The 27,547-nt window shown below is 42.1% G+C and overlaps 1 protein-coding gene and 2 pseudogenes across 2 annotated transcripts; all 3 read left to right on the top strand.

Moving 5' to 3' along the window:
• The first annotated feature begins 338 nt into the window (after nucleotides 1-338).
• LOC130872231 (C-type lectin domain family 2 member F-like) lies at nucleotides 339-14,954 on the top strand. Of its 2 annotated transcripts, none has more exons than XM_057766115.1 (5): nucleotides 339-569; nucleotides 10,180-10,311; nucleotides 12,783-12,958; nucleotides 13,516-13,622; nucleotides 14,581-14,954. In XM_057766115.1, the coding sequence occupies exons 1-5, from the start codon at nucleotides 395-397 to the stop codon at nucleotides 14,723-14,725; spliced, it is 735 nt and encodes a 244-aa protein (XP_057622098.1). In that variant the 5' UTR covers nucleotides 339-394; the 3' UTR covers nucleotides 14,726-14,954. The 2 variants fall into 2 exon arrangements, with proteins under 2 accessions (XP_057622098.1, XP_057622091.1); XM_057766108.1 differs by having other exon boundaries at nucleotides 12,780-12,958.
• Nucleotides 3,538-5,917, top strand: LOC130876163 (kelch repeat and BTB domain-containing protein 2-like; annotated as a pseudogene).
• An 8,474-nt stretch (nucleotides 14,955-23,428) lies between the features above and the next one.
• On the top strand, nucleotides 23,429-27,202 carry LOC130886495 (C-type lectin domain family 2 member D-related protein-like; annotated as a pseudogene).
• The last annotated feature ends 345 nt before the right edge of the window (nucleotides 27,203-27,547 follow it).

The following is a 27,547-nucleotide window of genomic DNA, read 5'->3' as shown; positions in this document are numbered from 1 at the left end:
GCTGAACTGTGAAGATGACAAATGACAGGGCGCTTGAAAGGATCCCAAGGCTCCTGACAAAAAACTCACTTAACAGTCAAGGTGGTTATTCAAGTGGATTCTACACCTCAGCCCCTGGAATTCACTTACACAACCGCTCCCCGGGAGCGATTTGCATATTGCTTGCCTGCTTGTTGTTGGGGGTAGAGAAATTTTGATCCTTGCTTTGGGTTCAGGTTGAGGTTGGGGCGGGGCGGCGTGGCCTGACCAGAAGCTGGAGTCCTAATGGGAGTCTCCGCCCCGGGACCGCCCTTGTTCCCAAGGATACAACAGATCAGAGGTGGTGCCAGAGAGTGAGAGTTGATCCCGAGAGCCTCGTGAGTGACGGAGTGGGGAGCCAGGCACTGCGGTCTTCATGTCTGAGGACTCCGGCGGCCTGTCCAACAGCAACGACGACGAGCTGCAGGAGGTGATAGGTGAGAACCTGCCCGCGACCATCAACGGGGACGACGAAGAGCTACAGGAGGAGATAGGTGAGAACCTGTCCGCGACCATCAACGGGGACGACGAAGAGCAGCGTTTGGTAGAAGGTAAGATCCGAGGGGCTACGTGCAGGCACTCTGGGCACAAGCCTCAGGCACAGGGCGTGCACCTGGGGCGGGGCTCCTTCCGGGAAAGACTTACCTGAGACAGACACATCCTGGGCAGAATGGGCGGCAGGCCTGGTTAAGGTGGCAGTGGGCTTCGTGGGCAGAGCAGTGTGTCCCTAGGATTGTGGACCATGGGCACTTTAGTCCATTCCTGCCTCCACACAGTGCACCGCAACGACTCTAGAGAAACTTTAAAGGAGTGCTCAGCTAACCATCAGTTTTCCCTACATACAATAGCGTCCTGTAATTTCGTTTCACAAGTTTGTTTCTTCAAGGTGGCTCCGGGGGCCTGTGATTAATTCTATAAGCTATATGACCAAGGAACTCTGGCCTACCTAGGGTGCAGGGACAAAATTTTCTTGATAATCAGCCTGTTTTTCCAGGGGCAGAATTCATGGGTCGATAGTGCATTAAACTTCCTTCTTAGTTTCCATCCTTGGCAAATCTCACCTCTAACAAAGGGGAAGCTGACTTTTAGTCTCTTTTTGATTTTTTTGTATCTCTTATTGGAACACTTGGCCAAATAACCGAAACCATTTCCCTAACCATCTTTATTGTCCTAACCAAGAAGGTCCAATTAAATCATTGATTTAACTAATAATCCTTGTGTTCATAAAATCAAATCATCAGTGATCTCATAAAGATCATCAAGTAAACTGATCAGTGAGGAGTGGAATTTAATGACGCCAAGGCCAGATACACGGAACAAAGTCACAGGAAGCAGGAGGAAGCACTGCAGAAGCAGGCATTCTGGAGACCAGTTGTCAGTTTCCCATCCCCTTGGGGTGGGGGGGGGGCTTTGCTGAACAGCCTTTCTGATTTTGTATAGCAAAGTAGGTGTCCGGATTCCTAGAGGACTGGTTGGAGTAACCTGGGCATGCTCAGGCATGTCACTGCCATCCAGTTCCCCTAAAGTGCCCCTGGTCACACCTCCCCTCCTCCTTTTCTGGGCTCCCACAGTAGACCCCCCCCCCCCCCCCCCGCACCTTGCGTGCTTTTTCATCCCTAACCTCCAGGCTGTCAGAAATTCTCCCCTTTCCTTAGGACACAGGTCTTAAAGGATTCTGTGGCACCAGGGAACAATCTCTGTCCTTTACCTAGTGCTGCATCCCAGGATTTTCAGTAGGTCGGGGATGGGAGACTGATCCCACCTCCAAATCCATCTTCAGTTTCAGGTTATGGTAAATGATGGGGAAAGGACATTGGAGATTGCTGTTTTAATACCGTATCCTCTCATTTTGGAAAGTTTCCATTTCATTCTTTGAATCTCTTTCCCTTTAATTTAAAACTTTTAAAATTTATTTTACATGTATATGTGTTTTGCCTGCTTGTCTGTGCACCACATGCATGCCTGGTGCCCATAGATATCAGAAGACGGTGTTGAATCCCCTGGACCTGGACTTAGGCAATTGTGAGCCACTGTGTGGGTGCTGGAAATGAACCGAGTCCTTTCTCTAAAAGGGCAGCAAATGCTCTTCATTGCTGAGACATGGCTATATCCCTACTTTCATATTTTTGTAGAATATTTCTTGAAAAATGGAGTTCACAATTATTGTTAGATCAATGGTCTAATGGCAGCCTCAGGAGATCAGGCTAAGTTCCTCTAGGTGGTCAGGCCCCTGACGTGGTAGAACAACTGTTCTGGGAGGTGGGGGACAAACTGAAGAAGAAAGCCTTCTAACCAGGCCTCCCTTGAATCCCTGAGCCCTAGCCCGTGCCATCTAGTGTACACCTAAAGTGCCCCCAGCTCTTACCCAGGATTCTCAAAAAGACTGAAGAACCCCCCCGTCCTTATGATAGAGCAGCAGGTCTCCGTCTGCTTTGCTGTCCCCAGCTTTGAGTTGTGGCTAGGCCCTCAGGTACCACCAAGTCACTTATTCCTCAAAGTAGCCCAAACACCTACTATTCTGGGAGAAATTACAAAAGTAAAGATTTCCTTCCTTCTTCGGACTTTTCTATGGACTGAAAACTGCAGCCAAGTTTTCATGGCAATGGGCAGAAGTCCATAAAGCAATTGACTTAGGTGAAAGTTGGGGACTCAGCTCTCTCGAACTCACTGCAGCCTCTCTGACACTTTCACCTCCTCTGACTAATACCAAAAGAGAAAGCTCATAAACAATACTACTGTTTCTCAGCTAAACCAAGTACTTCTGAGGGATTAGGGGCCAGATAAATACCATGAAGGCCTTAAGAGAGCCCATGACTAAGCAATAAAGATGGTGACCTTCCAAGATGGCGGCTTTTTCATTACCTTCCAGACCTGAGACCAAGCCTAGGGCTGCTTAAAACAAAGGCCTGGCAAGCTCTTTCTCCTGCCAATGGGGCCCCCCACTGGTGAAAGACTGAACAGCCCATGGTCAGAGTAGGATCTGTGTTTTGATTGACACATTAAAATTAACACGTTCATTGTTTCATTATGATGAATATATTAGGAATCACCCCAGCTATTTTTAGAAACACCGTGTTATTGTGAACTGTACTCATCCTACTGAGCCTTTTAACACCAGATCTGACACCACTTTATTTTAAATATTGTCTACTTCCTCTCTACCTCCCCAAGAGATATTTGTACTTGATTGTGTATTATCACACTGTTCACAATAACTAGCACATGGAACCAACCTGCATCTATCAGTGAATAAATGGGAAAAATTGTGGTCCATCCTCCCAAATATAATGCAGCAATAAGAGACGATGGGGCGATGCCTTTGGTGCTATCATGGGTGGACCTGGGTGACAGGTTGAGAGAAATTAGTCAGGCATGGAAAGCCTAACACTGCTCATCAGGCAGATCTAGCTAAAATCAGACAGGAGTTTATATTATTATTTTCTTGGATTTGGAAAGATTTTTCTTTTTAAAACATGATGCAAAACTAGAAATCGCAAGGAAACCTATAAATTTAGAAGCATGCAAGCACAACACAGTCAAACATTATACAAAGAAGTTGTGAAAAGCTGGCAGGAAACGTGTCGAAAGGTGAGAAGAGGAAGCAAGTTGTGGCAGTTGGGGTTTCTTTTCAAAGTGAGCTGGAAGGAGACTTTTCTGTGGCCCACTGCCTTTAAGCTTGCTTAAGCTTAGTATAGGAACAGGAAGTTCTGAGTCAGAAGCCTTGGGGACATTTGCGCTGGTAAAGTGGTGTAAGAACTAGGCAAGTGTACAGGGCGTGGTGGGCCAGATGAAGGTGGGTGCAGCCCTGGGCACCTGGGAGCTGCCAGAAAGGCTGCAGAAGTGGATTAGGGCATGGTGGGCACAGGCGGTAGGCCAAGATGGCCCAACTCAGGTACATGGAAGGGAACTAGTGCCTTGGGTTTCCCCAGATCCAGGCCCCCTGCTGTGCGTGCATCCCTGCAATGCAGCCTGGTGGAGTGACATGTTCTGCAGAAAGCCTGCTGAACGTAAGATGTTGCAACAAAATCTACCTCTTGTATTTTTCCCTTTTATTCATGAGCTGCACAGTTTCAGATTTGAGCAGGATGTCTGGAGACTCTGTTGAAAACTCTAGCGCAGGATGACCTAGCAAAGACTGTAAGCCTCTAACAAGATTCTCCAGGATTGTGTCAGTTCTGGCTGAGTGCTACACATAGCAGCAAATGGACTCCCTCCTTTATTTCTGAAGTATTCCTTTGACCTTCCATTATGACGGACTTTTCTAATCTGTTCTGGGAGATATTAGTGGAACACAGTCATATCCACTCAAGAGGAAAGGCAGATCAATACCAAGTATGCTGCGTCCTTGTTGGAACAGTTGAACCTGTTTTACCAACAGCAGTTGTTTAGTGACATACTGTTAATTGTTGAGGGCACTGAGTTCCCTCGTCATAAAATGGTTCTTGTGACACGTGGATTCTCTTTCAGGGCCATGTTCATGAGTAGACTAAGTGAAAGCAGGCAAAGGCACGTCTGCCTGAGGAATGTGGGTGTGGCAACTAAGGTACACACGGGGAACTTGGCAGAAAACGACAGCACTGTAGAGCAGCTCTAGCAAACAGCTTGCTTCCTACAGGTAGAGGATGTATTATAGCGTTGTCGAGAATACTTAATTAAAAAATGAATACAGAGAACTGTATTCGGTTGATGAGTTTAGCTGATCTCTTGACTGTGAAGAGCTAAAGCAGAGTGCTGAAAGAACGGTGGAGCAAGAGTTCACTGCTGTGTCCACCAGAAGCCTTCATACAGCTTCCCCACAACCTCCTGATAGACATTCTTAGCAGTGACAACTGCCCCATGACATCCTGATGGACATTCTCAGCATCATCAGAAACCCTTGTAGTCTTTACTCTTCTGTCTGTTATAGCCCTCGGCAGAAAAGGTTTCCAAGTTATGCACCCTGCCAGCTGATTTGCCTAAGGTTGGGGCAATTGTAACCCGTGATAATGATATTTACATAGCAGGGGGCCAGGTACCCTTGAAAAACACAAAAACAAATTACAGTGAGACAAGCAAACTGCAGACTGCCTTCAGAACTGTGTTGCTTTTACTTGTTTGATGCACAACAAAATGCCTGGTTTCCAAAGACACCAATGCTCTTCCTCACGAAGCCACCCTTGCTTTGCTGTGAAGACTATATCTATGCAATTGGAGGAGACAGTGTTGGTGGAGAACTTAATCGGAGGACTGTAGAAAGATACGACACTGAGAAGAATGAGTGGACAGTGGGGAGCCCCTTCCCGTGTGCGTGGCAGTGGAGAGCAGCCCTTGTGGTTCATGACTGCATTTATGTGATGACAATGAACCTCAGGTACTGTTACTTTCTGAAATCTGACTTGTGAGTAGAGATGGCCGTGGGGCAGACTAGCAGATCTTTTGCTTCAGATGAAGCTTTTGGCGATAAAATTTTCTCCATTGGAGGGTTGCATATTGCTACCAGTTCTGGCATAAGACTCCCCTCTGGCACTGTAGATGGGTCTTCAGTAACTGGAAACTTAGGATGTGAATAAAAACGAAAGGGAGATGGCGGCCAACATCCCTGCTAAAAGGTACTCTGATTCCTGTGTTAGAGCTGTTGTGATTTCAAATTCTCTTTGTGTGTTTATGTGAGAAACCCATTTAAATGAATGAACTAAATATGTCACCTCCAGTTTGATTTGGGACTTGATTGGTGGTCTCTGGCAGCACATATCTGAACGTGTACTGTGAGACCTAGGGAGAGATTTTCGATGCACTGCGGGGAAATATCCATCCTGTCTTAAAAAATCTCCATGGAAGCCACCAGCTTACTTTTTGTTCACCAGATGGAACTGAGGAGTTTGAACTGGACGGAGAAATGGTTGCACTTCCCCCTGTATAGGGGAGTTGAGGGGGTGCACATGCGAGATTAGTGATATCCTTTGCTAAACCGGAGGATATAAAAGGACTAAGTATGAGTACATAAAAATCTATCTCTGATACATTTTAATTTTATGGCCTACTTACTATTTGCATCAGTATAATATGTATCTGTTATACAGAAAGATATGCTTCTGTAATATGAAATGGGTTATTTGATAATTGAGAGACTTTGATGTGTATCATGTGAGCATAAGAGTCTGAATTATCTAACGTGTTAGCCCTGTGTATGTACAGTCCAGAACTTCACTTTTTTTTTTTTTTTTTTTTTGGTTTTTTGAGACAGGGTTTCTCTGTGGTTTTGGAGCCTGTCCTGGAACTAGCTCTTGTAGACCAGGCTGGTCTCGAACTCGCAGAGATCCGCCTGCCTCTGCCTCCCAAGTGCTGGGATTAAAGGCGTGCGCCACCACCACCCGGCCAGAACTTCACTTTTAAAAGGAATTTCCTGTTGCTAGTGTGGTATACCAAAATTGTGCTGAGGTTATTTTAGTATATGTATTGATAATCTCATACTTCTCAATTTCTGGAATATAGTTTTTTCTAGCATAATTCAGCTGCACTTAACACTAATGTTCATGTCAGTCTAGAGATGTCTTTCAAATGCTATATTGTTGAGGAAGATCTTCTCTATGTCTATGGTATCACACAGGGAAGCTGTGACTGCAGGACCAGTCTCACGCTTCTACTAGGTGCATGCATTCCCTTCCCACTGACTGTACTTGTCCATCTAGAATACAGGTTGTTCAGTCAGCTGGCCACTTACTAGGTGTGGACCTGTAAGTGAGCTTGAAAATGAATTGCTAGTCCCTCATTGTGCTGGTCTATGTGGAACTTTAATCAGTAAATGTCTCCACTTTCTATTTTACAGTAATGTTGGCTCATGCATATAACCACCTGCTGCCAATGTAGTTCTCCATCTTAAAAAGGTTTAGACTGAATTAACCAGGTCATTACATCTTAATTTAATAACTAGCATTACTGTACAGTGATTGTGTATAGGTATCTCTTAGGTGGTATTTTTTTAACCTGATGTGTGTATGTTTGAGGGGTGGGGGTAGGAAGGTGAGCCATGCAGGAATTGTGTGCACTGAGTGTGCAGGAGAACAAACTAGCATTGCTCTGGCATTAATATCAGGAACCACTAGCAGGTGTGGGGCGCCATCAATGCAACGTGAGCACAGGTGCCTCGTGACAAACATTGCTGGCATGTGCAAATGCTCTGGCACTGTATTTTGAATGACATTAATTTATTAAATAAATTGTATATAATCAGTTAAAAATTAACTAGGCAAGTGCAGGCTTGTGTCCAACTTGTTTCTTGTATTTAGAGGGTTTGTTTACCTTGTCATCAGCTTGGGGAATGATTGAATGATTGTAAATGTTCCATTTTTTTACAGTGATCCTTAAAACTGCTACAAATATTCACATAAAGGTTTCTTTTTCTTTTCTCTTGTACCTTAAATGCAGGCTTTCCTTTTCAGCGTGAAGTATGTGGGTAGGATGGGGGTACATCACCATATTGTACACTTCCTGGACAAACAGCTTCATAGTGACTGCACAAGTTTGCCTTTCTAAAAGAAAGGCGTTAAATTCACATCAACATTCTAATTAATCAACATCCTGTTATTTAGACAGTGATTTTACTCTTGAATCTAAGAGGGTTTTGCCCAAAACAAGTTCACAAACATTTTCCCCACTTTATAAAATTTCAGTGACTTTACAACATTGAGCTTTGTGCTCAGGTCTACAATCCTGTTTTTAGCAGACATACAACAGGTTGTTTCAGTAGCACATACTGGATGGAGTGACCTATTCTTTCCTGTCTAAAAGCCACTCATCTCTGTTAAATATCTGTTGACCATGAGTGTTTGGTATCATTTCTGGAGCCTTTTTTTTTCCTGCTGAATTGTCCTAGTGTCTTTTGCTAGTACCAGACTATCTTTGTTCCTGTTCTCATAAATCATGAGATTAGGCAGTGTGATCTCTCTGAATTCGACCCTTCTTCAGAATCGTTTTTGGCTCTTCTAGTTTCTTTTTAATTTTCATAAGTTTGATGCTATGATTTTTTTTTCTGAAAGCACTCTCACACCCCACCCCCGGAAGTGAAACTGTGTTGCGTACATAAACTTATTCAGGATTTGTTGACACATGAGCAATAGTGAGTGTTTTATTTATTTTATTATATAGCATTTACTTATATTGTTGTGTTTTGAATAAAACTTGGGCGTCAGATAATAGAGTAAAAACTGTTGGGGATCTTCCCTGGACCTGCCCTCTCCGTACCCTGCCAAAAGGAAACCTGCCAAGTAGCGGCTCCACCCCTGAGGATATTTAAGGTCTGGCCCATATAATTCTCCATGTGGCTTGTCTTCTTTCCTGGACTACCTAGCTATGTTTTGTTCAGAATAAACCTGGGCTTAGTACTTTGTCCTGATTTGGCTTATTGTATCAGCGGAGTTATTCACTACTGGGTTATTTGTACTTACCAGAAAACCTGATTGATCAGAGAAGCAATGGAGAAGCAAACAGTGAATTTCTCTCTCTCTTCTTTTTTTATCCAAATGGGCTCATGAATCTTTCTCGGTCCTTCCAATGTCTCTCTATTTATATCTTTGCTCCTTCAAGACTTCAACTACTAATTCTGGTCTGCTAGTTGCCTGCTACACCCCTGATTCAATGTTAAACATTATTGGCAGTCTTGGAATGCCAGTGTGCACAAATATCCCGCAACAATTATGTGCCTTGATTTCTTTCCTTTTTTTATTTTTTAAAAATTATGCATATGGGTGTTTTACCTGCATAAATATCTGTGCATCACATGCATTCCTAATGCCCACCAAAGTTAGGAAAGGATGTCAGATTTCTGAAACTGGAATTCTAGATAATTGTAAGCCACTGTGTGGGTTCTGGAATCAAACCCAAGTTCTCTGCAAAAAAAAAAAAAACTTAACCACTGAGCTGACTCTCTAGCCTTGTCTTGATTTATTCATAATTTTAAATGTAGTTTTTGATTATGAACTTTTTTAGATTTATATGTTATGGGTTTTGGCATTATTGTAATTGGTGTTGTTTTAGACATTAATTCCCCTTGGACAGGAAAATGCAGCTAAATTCACCATGCTGACATTGTGTCATACATTTTTGTAGACTCATTTTTTACATCCAGTAGTCTTTTGTAGATTTGTTAAAATTTTTATGGTAGAACCATGTCATCTGTGATGAGAAACACTTCATCTGTTTCTAAGATGTGTAAACCTTCTTTCTTTCTTTAAGGGCACCCTTCCCCCTCTTAGGACTGGAGGGGTAGGGAGGAGGGTGAGTGTGGGAGTGGGAGGATGGGAGGAAGTGGAAATTTTGAATGGTATTATTTATAAAGTAATAAAAATCTTTTAAAAAGCATCTTATTTTATGTATATGGCTCTTTTGCCTGCACGTTTGTTCAACACATGAAGGCCTGGTACCTATAGAGTGTGATGAGTCCCCTGGAACTGGAGTTGACACAGTTGTAAGTTACCTTGTGAGTGCTGGGAATTGAACCTGTGTCCTCTGGAAGAGCAGCAAGTGATGTTAACTCCTGAGGCATTCTCTAGTCTCATGACCCTGTTTCTTTGCCCTGGCTGGACCTCCTGTGAAATCATCCTGGAGTAGAGAGCAGAAATTTTACTCCTGCTCCTGAATGCTGGGAAAGCATTCATAACTGCACCCTTGGGAATGAAACAGACTGCAGTTGTATTTATTGTTTTATGTTTAATTGATGATAACTTTTGTTGGGTTGAGAAAGTTGCTCTAATTCCTATTTTCATGTAATTTTGCTGTGCATTGATATTTCTATTTTTCCTCTTTTCTTGGTGTGTTAATTGGTCTAATTATACTGAGTTTTCCCTAATGTTTCTGTTACTCCTAACCAGAGTACTTTCTGGAGAGAAATCCAGCCGATTGTTGGTGTTGTCTTTCACTGTGATCCTCACTCCTTTAGGTTTCTGCTCTTTCGTGATTCACCACCAGTTTTAGTAACTAGGAGACCCCTGGGAAGTTGTGTTTCTGGCATCTCTAGTCTTCTTTCCACCATGGCCATCCTTTATGGACCAGGGCCTTCTTTGAAAGGGGTTTGTAGCACTCTTTCAGATACTTGTAGGCAATTGTAAAGTGGATGTCTGTGCTAAGTTTCTTTAATTTTTCTTAAGAAATTCTCCAAGTTGGCATTCTTATGTTTATATTTTACAGCTAAAAAGCTCCAAGAAAAATGTCTCAGACTCGGCTCCCCCGTGTCTCCTGCTAGGCTTTACTGCTGCTATGCAGTGATCACCGTCCTCACTGCAGTTGTGATTGCACTTTCTTTTGCTCTGTCATTGTCAGGTGAGTGACATTCTCCAGATCCTGCAGCATTCTGTCCACATCCACACTGTCAGTTACATTTTGTTGTAAGGAGCGCGGGACTCCTTTGCTCTGTCTGGCACGGCTAGCTTATACCCGAAATAATCACACAGAAATTGTATTAATTAAATCACTGCTTGGTTCATTATCTCTAGCCTCTTATTGGCTAACTTTTATATCTTCCTTTAACTCATTTTCATTAATCTGAATCACCACAAGGTCATGGCTTACTGTGAAAGATTCAGCATGTCTGACCTGGTAGCTCCATGGTGGCTCTCTCTTTCTGCTTTCTTTCTCCCAGAATTCAGTTCTGTCGACTCCACCTACCTACATTCTGCCCTATCAAAAGGCCAAGGCAGTTTCTTTATTCAATCAATGAAAGCAACACATAAACAGAAGGACCTCCTACACCAACACTCACTGAGCACTGTGAGCCAGGCACTGTGGGAAGGGCTAAGAGAAAACACACTGGAAATTCCTGTTCTCTGGGAACTTGGTAGGAATTTTCAGAAAAAGCTGTGGTGTGCACAGGAGGCCAGACTCAACATCTCTAGGAAGATGTCATTTAGCAACCTCTAGACAGAGTTGCAGAAGACATATGTCTACCTGGGGAACGATTCAATGCAGACGACAAGGAAAGGAAACCCAAAGGAGGAGCCTCAAGGAAGCTGCTGCAGCTAGGGGCACTGAAGGCAGTGAAGAGTAATACGATTGGGGAAGGTACAGGGTATCTCATCCCAACCATGACTCATGGTTTCCATTAATGTCTTCTACCATGGTCTGAAAATACTAAATAGAATGTTCCAGAAATATGTGATTCCCAAGGTTTTAGTTTTAGACAGTTCGAAGTAATGTGATAAAATCTTGTACATCTTTCCTGCCATAGCTGGAGTAAATGTTCCATGATATTGTTGTATAAAATCAACTTAGGGTAGTGGTGTGCACGTCTTTAGTCCCAGCTATTGGGAGACAGAGGCAGGCCGATCTCTGTGAGTTTGAGGCCAGCCTGGCCTCTCAGAGCTAGTTCCACGACAGATTCCAAAGCTACAGAGAAACCCTGTCTAGATAAACAAAATAAAATCAACTTTAACCACGTCAGTGAATAATACACAAGTCTAAACATGGACAAAATTTGCCAGTAAGACTTAGTCAGCGTAACCTATACTATTATGTATCTCTGCAAACACTCAGATGAAAAGAAGTGGCTGTCGCCCTCAGTGCCTTTTGCATTTGTCCCTGTCATTAAAGCCTGGTGATACTTATTATTGGAACAGGGAACATCTACAGCAAATCTACCTCCACCAAAAATAAGTGTGTGATGTCTAGTATTTAATATTTCTTATGAAATCATTTATGTCTAGGCTCAGTAGCCCTTCAAAGAGCCATGCAGTCATTTTTATGTGTTAAAGGAAGAAAAAGGCAAAGTTACGAAAGAAAAATATTTGCTGTTTTTCTAAGCAACCCTCTGAAAGTTTGCACATTCAGAGCTTACACACACACACACACACACACACACACACAATCACTCTATTGTGATAGACTCACAAATGAACACATCACACTGCTCCATTAGCATAGCCACTCCAATACTGGCCAAGTCTCAAACCCTGTGAATCTCACTGAACTTCCACCCAGTTAGAAAAACCATTCTGAAGCCATGGAACTTTGGTTATGGTTTTAGACTTTCACTGTATCTTTATAGCTCTATTCATGGCTTATGTGCCCTTGCTCAGCACCTTACATCATCCTTCCTTATTCTCCTGTCTACGTGTTACACTGTGCCCTCACTCACGGCTGTTCACACTGTGTATCCCAGGCTGGGACAAGCATATGAGGGAGTGCATGGGGTCTCTCTTCTGAGCTTGTATGACATTGTTTAATATTATCCTTTGTAGATCCCCCACTTTTTTTTACAAGTTTTAATTTTTATTTATTTCTGAATAACTTTCTATTTTATCCATACATTACATTTTCATTATCTGTTCATCTTTGATGGGCTTCTTGGTAAGGTTCTTTTGTTACTATTGTACATGGGCAGCAGTATACATGAATGTGCAGTATACATGGATCTGTGTTACGATGTGTGTTCTCTCATATATGCCCAAGAGTGGCATAGCTGAGTCACAAAAGGTCTGTTTGTAACTTTTTAAAGGAGCCTCCATACTGCATGTATCAGTTTATACTCCCACCAGCAATAAATAAGTGTCCCTATTTCTGCAGAGTTCTGACATTTGCAGTGAGATTTCTTGATAATTGCCATTCTGACAGCCTCTAATGAGCACTAGCATATATTCATGTGGATTTAATGTATGTGTACATAATAACAAAATCTTCAATCAAAGTTTTGGTATAAAAAAACCTATTTGATCATGCCATGTTTATATGTTTGTATTTATCCATAGTTAAATCCAGAGAAGTGAGGAGTATTCTTTATTTTGTCATTACAAAAGCAGGAAAGACAAAACAGGTCTCAATCAAAAATACCTATGCTACTTGCCCAAGAAACTGGATTGGATTTGGAAATAAATGTTTTTATTTTTCTGAAGACTTGGGAAACCAGACATTCAGCCAGAACTACTGCATTGCACTAAAGGCCCAACTAGCTCGATTTGACAACCAAGAGGAACTGGTAAGAAATGATCAGAATTGGTTTGTTGCTTCTTCTGCTGAGTATTTGCTGCCTTAAGATAGGGACCTTAGGGCTGCATCATGAAGAAGGATTCCACCCCAGGTATACAGAGACATGGGGAGCACATATTAGTATGTGCCATTTGTGATAGTAACCCATCTGGCTGTCACCCTGAGATACTCCAATGAAATTTTCTCTTGTAATGCTAATAGTCAACTTGCATGGCCAGAAATATATTTGACTGAGAAACACGGTGGTGATGTAAGTCTTTGTTCGAGCTGGCAGGTATTGCAAACTTAAGGTGACAACTGTTAATAACTGTAAATACAGGCTTAACAAGGGACTTTCTAGGCCACAGAAGGAAGGGTGGTTGTTAGTTTACTGTGGATTATGGCTATAAAATATAGCCACTGAGAACTGAGAGTTATTTAGTCTCCAGAGTCAATGACCCTCAGTTCAAACCTGCTGCCATGCAGAGAGGAGACTGTAGTTTGGAGACACTCAATGGTATCTGATGTCGAGAGACACATATATTTGTTTTCTGTGTTTTATGACAGAGTTTCCTGAAGAGATACAAAGGACCTTCTGACCACTGGATCGGCCTGCACAGAGAGTCATCACACCACCCTTGGATGTGGACAGACAACACCGAATATAACAACTTGTATGTTTTCAGACCTCTTTTCTTCTTCTGTGTTCATGTATTGTGATGTGTGTGAGTTGTGGCTATGAGAGAAAAAAGGCTGAGTCATGTGAAGCCAACTGTACTGGTATGAGAGAAAAATAAACCCTTGGGCTGGATGTGTGCCTTGGCATTGGTTGTGTGTTAATGCAACAGCCAATCCCCAGCAACTCCACATCCTAGCAAATTTACATCTGTCAGAGTCACCTAGTGATATTTCACTCCAAATCTTTAGCCTGATGATGGCATCTGGGGTAGATACTGTCTGCTGTCAGCTCTTGGTAATCTCTCCGTGCTGATAACTGCCCTTGTGGGATGCAGACAGAATTGCTAATGGCCACTAAGGGCTCTGAATCCCCAGGAAGCCACACACAACTGATGTACAGGACTTGTCAGATAGCTGTGTGCACAGCTGCACCTGTCACAAGAGTAGAGACTCCAGGAGCATTGGGAACATTCTCTAAAGTCTCATCATCAAAGAGCACCCAGGACAGCATTTGGATGTGAGCATAGCCATTTTGAACAGACCCATTTTACTGGAACAGTGAATGTCTATCATTAAAAAACCTTTAGCAATTTACTAAGTGCATTTTCTCCCCCTTTCATACATGTGAGAAATTCTTTAAGATAGAATTGAAAACAACCCTTGCGATGCTACCCATGGTTGAATGAAGTTCATGTGAACAAGGCAGAGAGCACCAGTCAAATAATTTGTACACACAGTACAGTGTCCAACATGGATGAATGACAAAGGTGTGGCCACCAAATGGAACCCTGAGAATGCAAATGTCACTGGGTGTAACACTAGTGCTGGTGATTCCTCATGGCCTCTGCCTTTCTGTGATTCGTGCTATAAACAAGCCCTGGACACGAGTGAGATATCATTGATGGGGGAATGCAGTGGCCGGCCCTGCAGATCTTTGTTTGTTTTTTGTTTTAGGTTTCCCACCCGAGGAGAAGGACCACATGCCTACCTGAGTGACAGAGGGATCAGCAGTGGCAGGGACTACATACGTAGGAGGTGGATCTGTAGCAAACCCACCAGCTATGCTTTACAGTGTCCAGGAGTCTCACAGCTTGTGTAAAACTGTGTCAAAGTGAACATGAGAGATCTGTAGCATGTTATCTACAATTACAGTTTCATATCTTTAACTTATGAAGTTATCAAAATTAACTCACAATCTTTGCTAACATCAGAGATAAAACTATTATAGAGGGTACTTGGGAGACTATGGGTTATTTTAAATTAAATTAAATAAGTGTTTATATTGGTTTGTACTCACATCATAAACCTGAATACAATCACATCATTCATTAAAATAACATTACTCTGTGTTTTATTCATAGTTCATTTAGTGCCCTCTTTGTTTCAATCCATTCTATTTCAGATTTTATTTCACTATTTCTCAAATATGTAAATACTTTTAATATTGAAATTACTTTGTGTTTAGTAGTTTTAATTATCTTATTTACAGTACATGTTACCCAAATACTGGGGGAGAAATATCACTGACCCAAATCTTCATGACCAAATTAATCAATTAAAGCAGGCTTAGTTATTTGTGTACATGTATTGCCTCCCCTGAGGTGGGGTTTGAGAGGTCAACATGGGAGGTGAGAGAGGCAGGATTTTTATAAAGCTCAGGGTAAGGAGTTTCTAAATGGTGGACATGACAGGTGAAAAAGGTGTGGTTACAGGAGCAGAACATAAATTACACAAGAGTCCAACACAGGCTCCTGAAAGAGAGACATGACTGAAAAACGGGGCATATCAATGTAGTCATTAGCAACAGGGAGTCAAAAGGTGGAAAATTGGTGGTCATGTAACCTTGTAAAACAAAGGTAGGGTTACAAGGTGGTTATAAACAATGTTTGGAAACAAAGACATGATTGCCATTCCTGGAACAGACAGTACAGAACCATTTGTAGCTAGGCTTACAGGTGGGAATAGTCCAATCCATGACAAGCGGGGTTTAATCATGCACAGGTATGAACCTATTTTGTCTTTGCTATAAGATGGCCTTTAAGCCTAAGATGGAGGAGGCTGATTCTTCCTACACTTCATCCCATGTCTCAGTTCCCCTTCTTATCTGTGATTCCATTTCTCTATAGCCAAAAAGTTTCATGTGCTTCCTGAGTGGCTGTTCTACTCCAATGGGTGAAGTTAACAAGCCACCTGACAAGTGGGATTCAGTTATAAGTGGGCTTATTGGGAACAGCCGAGGACTGAGAACAGAAATTCTTACTCTTTAGTTTCAATTTCTGTCTTCCTGTAGCTGAGAGGTCAGTGCTACAGAGACAGCCAAGTCTTCCTTGTGCTTGCTGAAGTCAGAGTCATCACACCAGAGCTCCTGCAGAAGGGACGAATAGGTGTGCATTGAATGCAATTTGAATCAAAGTGAAAGGGCAAGAGGAGCCTCACAGAGGAATCACAGAGGAGCTGAAGCTTATGAAAGTTAGTTTGTCACAGTGGGTCTCTCCCTGCAGTAGAGGAGATGCTTGTGGGCCTCTCATATAGTAATAATTCTTTTGGATTATGTTGAAATAGGAGCGGCGGGGCTGCGTCCCCGGCACCCAGCCGCCCGCATGGCTAGCTTATGCCCCGAAATAATTACACGGAAACTGTATTCTTTTAATCACTGCCTGGCCCATTAGTTCCAGTCTCTTATTGGCTAGCTCTTACATACTGATCTAACCCATTTCTAATATTCTGTGTAGTACCACGAGCTGGCTTACCAGGAAAGATCTTAACCTGCGTCTGTCTGGAGTGGGAGAATCATGGCGACTCCTGACTCGGCTTCTTTCTCCCAGCATTCTGTTCCGTCTACTCCGCCTACCTAATTTTCTGTCCTATTAAAGGGGCCAAGGCAGTTTCTTTATTACTTAACCAATGAAACAACAGATAGAAAGATGACCCACCTCCATCATTTCCCCTTTTTCTGTTTAAACAAAAAATGGCTTTCACTTTAACATAGTAAGATTACATATAACAAAATAGTTATCAAGCAAGAATTACAGTTACAATATTTATATCTATTTTATCTTTTATCATAATTAAGGAAAACTATAACTATAACTAACCATTCTTCAACTCCATCAAAGACTCCAGAAGGATATAATATTACCTAAGCAAACAAGAAATCCAAAGTTCTAGAAATGACAGAGACATCTCACTGCCTGACAGTCACCCAAAGTTCTTTTGTACCATTGGGGCATCCATCTTCAGCCTTCAGGCCCATAGTATCCAGCAGACATTTTCATCAAGCAGGAAATTCCAAAGACAGTTCAGTCACTTTTTGCTGTGTCCTGCAGAATGTCTTGCAGACTCTTTCATGAGTCAGGAACCCCGAAAATCCATCTCACCTTTAGGCAAGTTCAGCAGTCCTTTTTCTGTGGGTTCTCTGTGTCCAGTTTATGCAACAGTCCAGGCAAGAGTAGTTTCTTGCCCAAATGGCTATCAAACTCCATAAGGAGCCTCTTTAATGCCCATCTTCCTCTTGAAGTAGATTGGTGCTGCCAGGAGCAGACGTGTCTCATTATCATGAAAAGCCCTAAGTTATTAAAACATTAAATGCCATATTCTGCAGTCTTTGAAAGATATGAAGAATGCCTATCTAGCTGAAATATATCTATGCACATCTAGAAAATCTAACTAACATGACTACAAGCTTGATTACTATTGATGATTATCCATTAACAACCTATATACATTACATTTTTAAATGAACTATACAATCACAATACCTTAATCAAGATTAGAAATATGCATATACATATAACAAAATTGACCTTCAAATCCACACCAATGCAAATTATTCATATCTATATCATATCCCCCTTTAAATGTAAAAGAACATTTATAAACAATATTTGGGAATATGGACGTAGTTATTTCTCTCCAAACTGCTTCCTGCTGAATGGGGGCACTGTATTCAGATCTTTCATGGTGTAACCTGTGTGTCAGGGTCATCTCAGTCGGCAGTTGAGTGAAGTAATTTTCTGAAGGTGTTCACAGCAACCTTTCAGGAGGGCGTGGTCTATCATACCATATTGGGATAGACACAATACACAGGGTCTCATCCTCTGTGAAAACAAAAGAAGACCCTCTCCAAAGCATCACATCCTTAGACGCAAATTCTGAAGTCATGATACTTTTAGAACATACATGTAGTTTGGCAGACCACATAATGAAATGTCTCTCTGTACTTAGCTCCTTTATAGTCAAAAATTTTAAAGAAAACACAACGTACATAATCCAGACTCTCTGTAAATTTTCCATTTTTACGTGGCTTATTTTTCTTTATTTCTTTTAATCTATAACTATCTGTACTCTGTCTCTTTAAAGACTTTACCCTTTTTTTAAGACATTAACTTTATTCTTTATATATTTTTTTCTCTCTCTCAAGCCTACGTACATTCATCCAACAGTGTCTGAATCTGTTCTATTGTGAATCTGTAATTTTTTTACTATCCAGGAGTACTTTGTTTTGCGCTTTTAAATCACTAAGCGCTTAAGAATCTAAGCTGTGACATTCCTAGGTCAAAAACAGGTACTGCCTGCTTGCCCCGCCCAGTCCAACATGGCGGAGCCGCTCGTGCCTCTGATCCTTGCACTTTGCATCAGTAGCATGGTGGAGCTGCTTGTGCCTCTGAGCCGCAGCACAAAAATGACTTCCTTTTAGGCACACAGCGAGTCTAGTTGCCATCAAACAAATTGTAGCACTTTACTCCAAATGATCCATTCAAAAGCTCTGTCTCCTGCAGGAGCCAGACAGAGATCGCAATGGCGGCACAGCCCAGAAAGCCGGCATTTTAAAACAGCCAGTTTTTTCCTGTTGCTGAGTCAGGACAATTTCTTTGCCGCACGCAACCCACAAACAGCAAAAAGCTGTCTTAAATTCTCTTTCTGTGTCCTTTTTAAGCCCTCTCAGGTTTTACGTGGAGTTTATTAGCACGTTGGGTGCCACTCTGTTGTAATAAGAGCGGCGGGGCTGCATCCCCGGCACCCGGCCGCCTGCATGGCTAGCTTATGCCCCGAAATAATTACACGGAAACTGTATTCTTTTAATCACTGCCTGGCCCATTAGTTCCAGTCTCTTATTGGCTAGCTCTTACATACTGATCTAACCCATTTCTAATATTCTGTGTAGTACCACGAGCTGGCTTACCAGGAAAGATCTTAACCTGCGTCTGTCTGGAGTGGGAGAATCATGGCGACTCCTGACTCAGCTTCTTTCTCCCAGCATTCTGTTCTGTCTACTCCACCTACCTAATTTTCTGTCCTATTAAAGGGGCCAAGGCAGTTTCTTTATTACTTAACCAATGAAACAACAGATAGAAAGATGACCCACCTCCATCAGGATTATGTCATGCTTAAGTATAACTGGGCAAGAGAAATGGACAGTGAATTAATTATGAGGCCTGAGTCATAATTTTTGTTTGATCAATGAATAAAGTTAGGACATGACCATTTCCAGGTAGGTTTGAGGGGAAGGTTTTATTGCAGATATGAGGAAGAGCAGCGAGAGGTATCTGGAAGAGTCCACAGTGGGGAGAGAAAGGAGTAGACCTAACCTGGCCAGCAGATTCAACTTGGCCTTGAGAGAATAAAGAGCAGAGGAGAGTGAGAGAGGAGGGCCAAGAGGAAGATAAAGAGAGAGCATGGCCAAAATGGCAGGGTTATGTAGGATTGAGAGGCTGAGAAAAGGAAGCCAAGGAGCTGGAGTTTAGAGTAAGAGCCAGGGAGAGAGGAGCTGAGAGGAATCGCCGGTCCTGAGTGAGAGGGAGGCCAGCGTGCATTGTGGGATGCTAATAGTGTGAAAGTCTGTCATTTGTCTTGAGTTTCTTCTGGAGCAGAGAGTTGGTTCATTTGAGTTGGGGTTTTCTTTATTTTTTGGTGTCTTTGCAGTGTGTGTGTTTGTGTGTGTTTATTTGTGTGTTTGTGTGTGTGTGCGTTTCACTTTCTAGTCCACTCTTTACGGTAATATGCACTCTGATGAGTTACAGGAAGTTGCTGTGGACCATGCTCCTTATGTCCCAGAACAAAGGAAATTCTAACAGCACAGCTCTCAATGTGCACAGCTAAAGAACTTCCCTGTGGGCTGGGGCCTGGGGTTTGCAGATCCAGTGTGATTCAAAGGGAAGTGGGGAGGGGAGGTGCAGTGGAGGTTGAACCCCACTCCAGCAAGTTCTCTGGCATTTCTGGTTTGCGGTAAATTTTGGAAAGGAAAAATCTTCTGGGATTTCTGTTTCAGTCTACAGAAAAAAAAAACCTGTCTTCTGTATTTTGAAAACGGTCTGTTTCACTCTTTTTTATTACTTTATTCCCACTGTCCTTACTTTAATTTTTCTTTGTGCACTTGCTTGTTTTAGTAAAGAATATTCGGTATCCTGGAAAACAGTGCTCATACAAAGCAAAGAGGCAAGTTTGTGAGGAATGTGGATGATTTTCATGTAAGCAAAATATTCTGTAGCTGATACCACGTTCTTTTATTACTCTTGTCAAAACTCCCAGTTCTTTGAGAGAAGTCAGTGCTGACAAAATATATCATACCATTTTATCTAGTGTGTATATACTTAATATTTTCCTTTATAAACACCTTGAATTTAAATTTTAAAGAAATAGTAAGGAAAACAAGTGAGAACAGCTCCATATATGGGTAAAGAAACAAATAACTTTCCGGGGTGAAACAGCCTTCAGGTTATTACTGGGACATTGATAGTAAGAGAGGCACATTGCCTGATTAAAGATGAGAGACGCTGTGAGAATTCTAATGCTCTGAATACAAAGGATGTCTTTGTTTAATGTATAACTGAAAGGAAGGAGGGAAGACAAAGAGAAGAAGCCTGTTAAGTCAAACACATCCATTCAACCATGAGGAGCAACGAGAGTCACATGGCAGCAAGCAGCAAGGTGGGTCCAGAGAAAAAAAAATTGAAAAAGTCTGGCTTTGGCCAGTGTCCTAAAGAGACAGAGAATCAAAGCATGGAGAAGCTCAGATCTTCTGATTTAGAACTCAGAAAAGCCAGCAACATTCACAGACTGCTTGGCTGCAGCTCCACAGGTGACCTTAGAGTGGAGTTCCAGAAAAGGAAAACCACATTATCTCAGTAGAGAAAGACTGTCTCCTGCAGCCTCTTTAGCAGGGCTTTAGGTGGATCAGCCCTGCTGAGGGGTGGGCTCTTGGTGACATGATTGACAGGCACAGCAGGGCTTGCTGTTTGCCTGCTTCCTTTCTTCATTCTAGCAGGTCCATTCCTACACTGGCATTAGAGCAGTGTTTCTCAACCTGTGGGTCTCTACTCCTTTGGGGGGTCACATCTCAGACATCCTGCTTATTAGATATTTACATTATGATTCATAACAGAAGCAAAATTATAGTCATGAAGTAGTACAGTTATGAAGTAGTGAAATGTAAAGAAGTTTATGATGTGGGAGTGTCATATATCAATCTGTTGATTTCATTGGTTAAGTAATAAAGAAACTGCTTGGCCCTCATAGGTTAAAACATAGATGGGTGGAGTAAACAGAACAGAATGCTGGGAGGAAGAGGAAGTGAGCTCAGACTCAAGAGCTCTGCTCTCTGGAGCAGATGCCATGCTCCCCTCTCCCCAGCAGACACAATGAAGCTCCGACCCAGGATGGACGTAGGCTAGAATCTTCCCGGTAAGCACACCTTGGGGTGCTACACACATGAATAGAAATGGGCCAAGCAGTGTTTAAAAGAATACAGTTTGTGTGTCATTATTTCGGGTATAAAGCTAGCTGTGCAGGAGCCGGGCAGGACGAAAAGCAGGCCCGCAGCTCCCCACTACAAGTTTAGGATTGGGGGTCACCACAACATGAGAAACTGTATTAAAGGCTCACAACATTAGGGATGTTGAGAACCACTGCATTAGAGCCTACTTCTTTGGGATTCCAGCATCCACAGAAGATCATCTGAGACATCCAATCTCATAGATTGGGAGCAACCTTTGGATTCTTGTACTTCCTGTTCATAGGCAGCTATTATTTGACTAGCTGGATCACAGCCTGCAAGTCATTCTAATAAATACCCTTCCTGTAGACAAAGAAGATTAATTCTATAAGTTCTGTTGCTGTAGAGAATCCTGACAAATACAGTGACATATGGTAACAAGGAAGGACAGGATGCAGGCAAAGGGCCTATGAGTCTTGAAAAAAGTTATGAAGAAAATCGTTTTTCTGTTCTCAGCTCTGCCATAGGATTTTCTTATTTAGTGGTGAGTCAGTTCATAAACATGCAATTGACAGTGAAATTCTAAAACCATAACCAAAGCTCCATGACTTCAGAATGGCTGTTCCAACTGAGTAGAAGTGCAATGAGATATAAAAGTTTGGACTTGAGAAGTGTTTGAGGCTAGTGGAATGTGCCAATCTTGTGGTTTTTGTCTTTAAAATGTTTCTGCTCACTCAGCTTGTGAATGATTCTAGACTTATACTCCCAAGAGTGTGGGACCCTGACCAAGTCTGTGTGGCTCAATAAATACTTGAAGTTCACAAAACGTCATCCTGGCCCCCTCATTTGGGGTGAGAGTACACTGTTTGCAACATGATGAGGGGTCTCTGACCTCCCACCTGGGTTCCGTGGCCTCTGCATGTCTGAAAGTGGTCAGTGCAGTCCAACACCAGACCTGAGGAATGAGAGAAGTTTTGTTCAAGGACAGAACAGCTATGCTGGGGCCCAGATTTCAGCTTGGATTCAAAGGTTTGGGTCCAGTCCCTCACCTGAGGGGCTTCTGCATAAAAGGCTGTGCTTCTGCTCTTAACCCAGCCCTTCATTGTGAGAAAGGCAAAGCCCTTCCAGTGGACACAGACAGCTGCTATTCCCTTGTCATAGCCATGTCCATGGGACCCTTAATAGAGAGAGGGGGCTCTCACCTCACAATGAGCATAAATAAATAAATAAATATTTTGGCAATGTAAGATGTCATATGTCTGCCAAGTGACGTAGCCATTGTGTAGTGTAAAAGCCCTCAAAAGGGAATCCCCAAAGGTCCATGGAACAAAAAAAAAGCAAATATGGCTGCCCTAAGAGTGGCTCTGGAAGCATAGTGGCCTCTCTAGATCTTGGTTACCCTGCCTGAACCTTAATTTCTCTACATCCTAATCTATATGCAAAGAGACCAAGTGGACAAAAAAGAAAAGATACTCAACAGAAGACAAATGGATTGTGTTTCTTTCTGAATGAGGGACCTGTACTCCCTACCTTTATCAGAGGACACCAGATTCTACGAGCTACCCATATGCGGACATCTATAACTGCTGAATGCCTCAGGTACGGATATTATTCCAAGATTGAGGTTTCCTGGACCTCTTTCTGGCCTGGTCTTCCTTGCCAACATTTTCCTAAATCTGGCTAAGGTCCTAAATGTTGATTGGAAACTACATATAGGTCACAAAGCTCAGGGAAGACAGGAAAAATAACTAGAAAGGAAACATGATCTAGGCATGTTCAGTTCTCTACTCTACCTACCTACATTCTGCCCTATCAAAAGACCAAAGCAGTTACTTTATTCAATCAATGAAAGCAACACATAAACAGAAGGACCTCCTACACCAACACTTACTGAGCACTGTGAGCCAGGCACTGTGGGAAGGGCTAAGAGTAAACACACTGGAAATTCCTGTTCTCTGGGAACTTGGTAGGAATTTTCAGAAAAAGCTGTGGTGTGCACAGGAGGCCAGACTCAGCATCTCTAGGAAGATGTCATTTAGCAACCTCTAGACAGAGTTGCAGAAGACATATGTCTACCTGGGGAACGATTCAATGCAGACGACAAGGAAAGGAAAACCCAAAGGAGGAGCCTCAAGGAAGCTGCTGCAGCTAGGGGCACTGAAGGCAGTAAAGAGTAATACGATTGGGGAAGGTACAGGATATCTCATCCCAACCATGACTCATGGTTTCCATTAATGTCTTCCACCATGGTCTTAAAATACTAAATAGAATGTTCCAGAAATATGTGACTCCCAAGCTTTTAGACTGTTCTAAATAATGTGATAAAATCTTGTACATCTTTCCTGCCATAGCTGGAATAAATGTTCCATGATACTGTTTTATAAAATCCCCTTTGGGCAGTTGTTGTGCATGCCTTCGATTCCAGCTCTCGGTAGACAGAAGCACGCAAATCTCTGTGAGTTCAAGGCCAGTCTGGTCTCCAAAAGCTAGTTCCAGGACAGGTTCCAAAGCTACAGAGAAACCTTGTCTCGATAAACAAAATAAAATCAACTTTAACCACGTCAGTGAATCATACACAAGTCTAAACATGGACAAAATTTGCCAGTAAGACTTAGTCAGTGTAACCTATACTATTATGTATCTCTGCAAAGACTCAGATGAAGAGAAGTGGCTGTCACCCTCAGTGTTTGTCCCCGTCATTAAAGCCTCTTGGTACTGAGTATTGGAACAGGGAACATCTATAGCAAATCTACCTCCACCAAAAATAAGTGTGTGATGTCTAGTATTTAATATTTCTTATGAAATCATTTATGTCTAGGCTCAGTAGCCCTTCAAAAGAGCCATTTTTATGTGTTAAAGGAAGAAGAAGGCAAAGTTATAAAAAAATTATTTGTTGGTTTTCTAAGCAATTCTCTGAAAGCTTGCACATTCAGAGCTCACACACGCACATACATACACACACATACACACACAATCACTCTATTGTGATAGACTCACAAATTAACACATCACACTGCTCCATTAGCATAGCCACTCCAACACTGGCCAACTCTCAAATTCTGTGAATCTCACTGAACTTCCACCAGTTAGAAAAGCCACTCTGGAGCCTTGGAGCTCTGGTTATAGTTTTAGACTTTCACTATATTTACATTTTATACACTTATTGGCCACAATGAGAAAAAACATTAGCAATGCTGAAACTAGAAAAACAATGCTCTTTATAGCTCTATTCATGGCTTATGTGCCCTTGCTGCATCCTGTCCTCATTCATCACCTTATATCACCCTTTTCTGTTCTCCTTTCTACTTGTTACACCGTGCCCACACTCACAGCTGTTCACACTGTGTATCACAGGCTGAGACAAGCATATGAGGGAGTGCATGGGGTCTATCTTCTTCTGAGCTTGTGTGACATTATTTAATATTATACTATGTAGATCCCCCACTTTTCTACAAGGTTCAATTTTGTCATGTCTGGATAACATTGTGATTTACACATGTAGCACATTTTCATTATCTGTGCATCAGTTGATGGACATCTAGGTCAGGTCCATTTTGCTACTATTGTACATGGGGCAGCAGAAGACATGGATGTGCAGGTCTCTGTGCTATGATGTAGTGTTCTCTCATATATGCCCAGGAGTGGCATAGCTGAGTCACAAAAGGTCTCTTTGTAACTTTTTAAAGGAGTTTTCATACTGGATGCATCAGTTTATAGTCCCACCAGCAATAAATTAGTGCCCCTAATTCTGCAGAGTTCTGACATCTGCTGTGAGATTTCTTGATAATTGCCATTCTGACAGCCTCTAATGAGAGCCAGTATATATTCATATGGATTTAATGTATGTGTATATGATAACAGGGAGGCCTTAATCAAAGTTTGGTATCAAAAAACCTATTTGACCATGCCATATTTGTATGTTGCTATTTGTCCATAGTTAAATCCAGAGAAATTCTCTTTATTTTGTCATTACAAAAGCAGGAAAGACAGAACAGGTCTCAAGCAACAATACCTATGCTTCTTGACCAAGAAAATGGATTGGATTTGGAAATAAATGTTTTTATTTTTCTGAAGACACAAGAAACCATACATTCAGCCAGAACTACTGCATTGCACAGAGGCCCAACTAGCTCGATTTGACAACCAAGAGGAACTGGTAAGAAATAATCAAAGTAGGTTTATTGTTTGTTCTGTTTAATATTTACTGCCTTGAGATAGGGACCTTAAGGCTGCAGCATGAGGGATTCCACCCCAGGCATACAGGGGACAGGGGGACACATATTAGTATGTACCATTTGTGATAGTAACCCATCTGGCTGTCACCCTGAGATACTCCAAAGACATTCTCTCCTGTAATGCTAATAGTCAACCTGCATGGCCAGACATACATTTGATAGAGAAACATGGTAGTCATGTAAGTCTTTGCCTGAGCTGGAGAGTGTTGCAAACTTAAGGAGACAACTGTTAATAATTGTAAATACAGGCTTAAAAAGGGACTTTCTCAGCCACAGAAGGATGGGTTGTTGTTAGTGTACTGTGGATTATGGCTGGAAAATATATCCACTGAGAACTGAGAGTTATTTAGAATCCAAAGTCAATGACCCTCACTTCAAACCTGCTGCCATGCTGAGAGGAGGCTGTAGTTTGGAGACACTCAATGATATCTGATGTAGAGAGACACATATATTTGTTTTCTGTGTTTTATGACAGAGTTTCCTGAAGAGATACAAAGGACCTTCTGACCACTGGATCGGCCTGCACAGAGAGTCATCACACTACCCTTGGATGTGGACAGACAATACCGAATATAACAACTTGTATGTTTTCAGACCTCTTTTCTTCTTCTGTGTTCATGTATTGTGATGTGTGTGAGTTGTGGCTATGAGAGAAAAAAGGCTGAGTCATGTGAAGCCAACTGTACTGGTATGAGAGAAAAATAAACCCTCGGGCTGGAGGTGTGCCTTGGTGCTGGTTGTGTGTTACATGCAACAGCCAGTCCCCAGTAATCCACATCCCAGCAAATTCACATTTGTCAGAGTCACCTAGTGTTGTTTCACTCCAAATCTTTAGCCTGATGATGGCATCTGGGGTAGATGCTGTCTGCTCTCAGCACTTGGAAATCTTTCTTTGCTGATAACTGCCCTTGTGGGATGTAGGCAGAACTGCTGATGGCCACTGAGGGCTCTGAATCCCCAGCAAGCCACTGCACAACTGCTGGACAGGACTTGTCAGACAATTGTGCACACAGCTGCACCTGTCACAGGAGTAGAGACTCCAGGATCATTGGGAACATTCTCTAAAGTCTCATCATCAAAGAGCAAGTAGGACATCATTTGGATGTGAGCATAGCCATTTTGAATAGACTCATTTCACTGGAACGTCCATCATTAAAAATCCTTTAGCAATTTCCTAAGTTCACTTTCTCCCCCTTTCATAACATGTGAGAAATTCTCCAAGATAGAATCGAAAACTACCCTTGGATGCTACCATGGCTGAATGAAGTTCATGTGAACATGGCAGAGAGCACCAGTCAAATAATTTGTACACACAGTACAGGGTCCAACATGGATGAGTGACAAAGGTGTGGTCACCAAATGGAACCCTGAGAATGGAAAAGTCACTGGTGATTCCTCATGGACTCTGCCTTTCTGTGATCTGTGCTATAAACAAGCAGTGGCCGACTCTGCAGAAATTCTGTTTGTTTTTTTTTGTTTTAGGTTTCCCACCCGAGAAGAAGGAAAACATACCTACCTGAGTGACAGTGAGATCAGCAGTGGCAGGAACTACTACATACGTAGGAGGTGGATCTATAGCAAGCCCTACAGCTATGCTTTACAGTGTCCAGGTGTCTCACAGCTTGTGTAAAACTGTGTCAAAGTGATCATGAGAGATCTGTAGCGTGTTGTCTACAATTACAGCTTCATATCTTTATTTTATATAATTATCAAAATCAATTCCCAATCTGTGGTGACATCAAAGAAGAAAATTATCATAGACCACTATACTTACGGGTACTTGGGAGACTCTGGGTGATTCTAAATTAAATAAGTGTTTCGTATTGGTTGACACTCATATCCTAAACCTGAATTGCAATCATATCTGTATTAGTGACCTCCACTTTTATAACCAGACATGAAAATTTCTTCATTAACTCTTCCTTTGAATGACTGTTACATTAAAAAAAAAAAAAGGAGGATCCAGGCAGTGATG

This window comes from Chionomys nivalis, chromosome 1, assembly GCF_950005125.1.
Source record: "Chionomys nivalis chromosome 1, mChiNiv1.1, whole genome shotgun sequence".
In the NCBI taxonomy this organism is placed as follows: Eukaryota; Metazoa; Chordata; class Mammalia; order Rodentia; family Cricetidae; genus Chionomys; species Chionomys nivalis.
The sequence above is the reverse complement of the archived record's forward strand: the minus strand, read 5'-3'. Positions and strand labels throughout refer to the sequence as shown.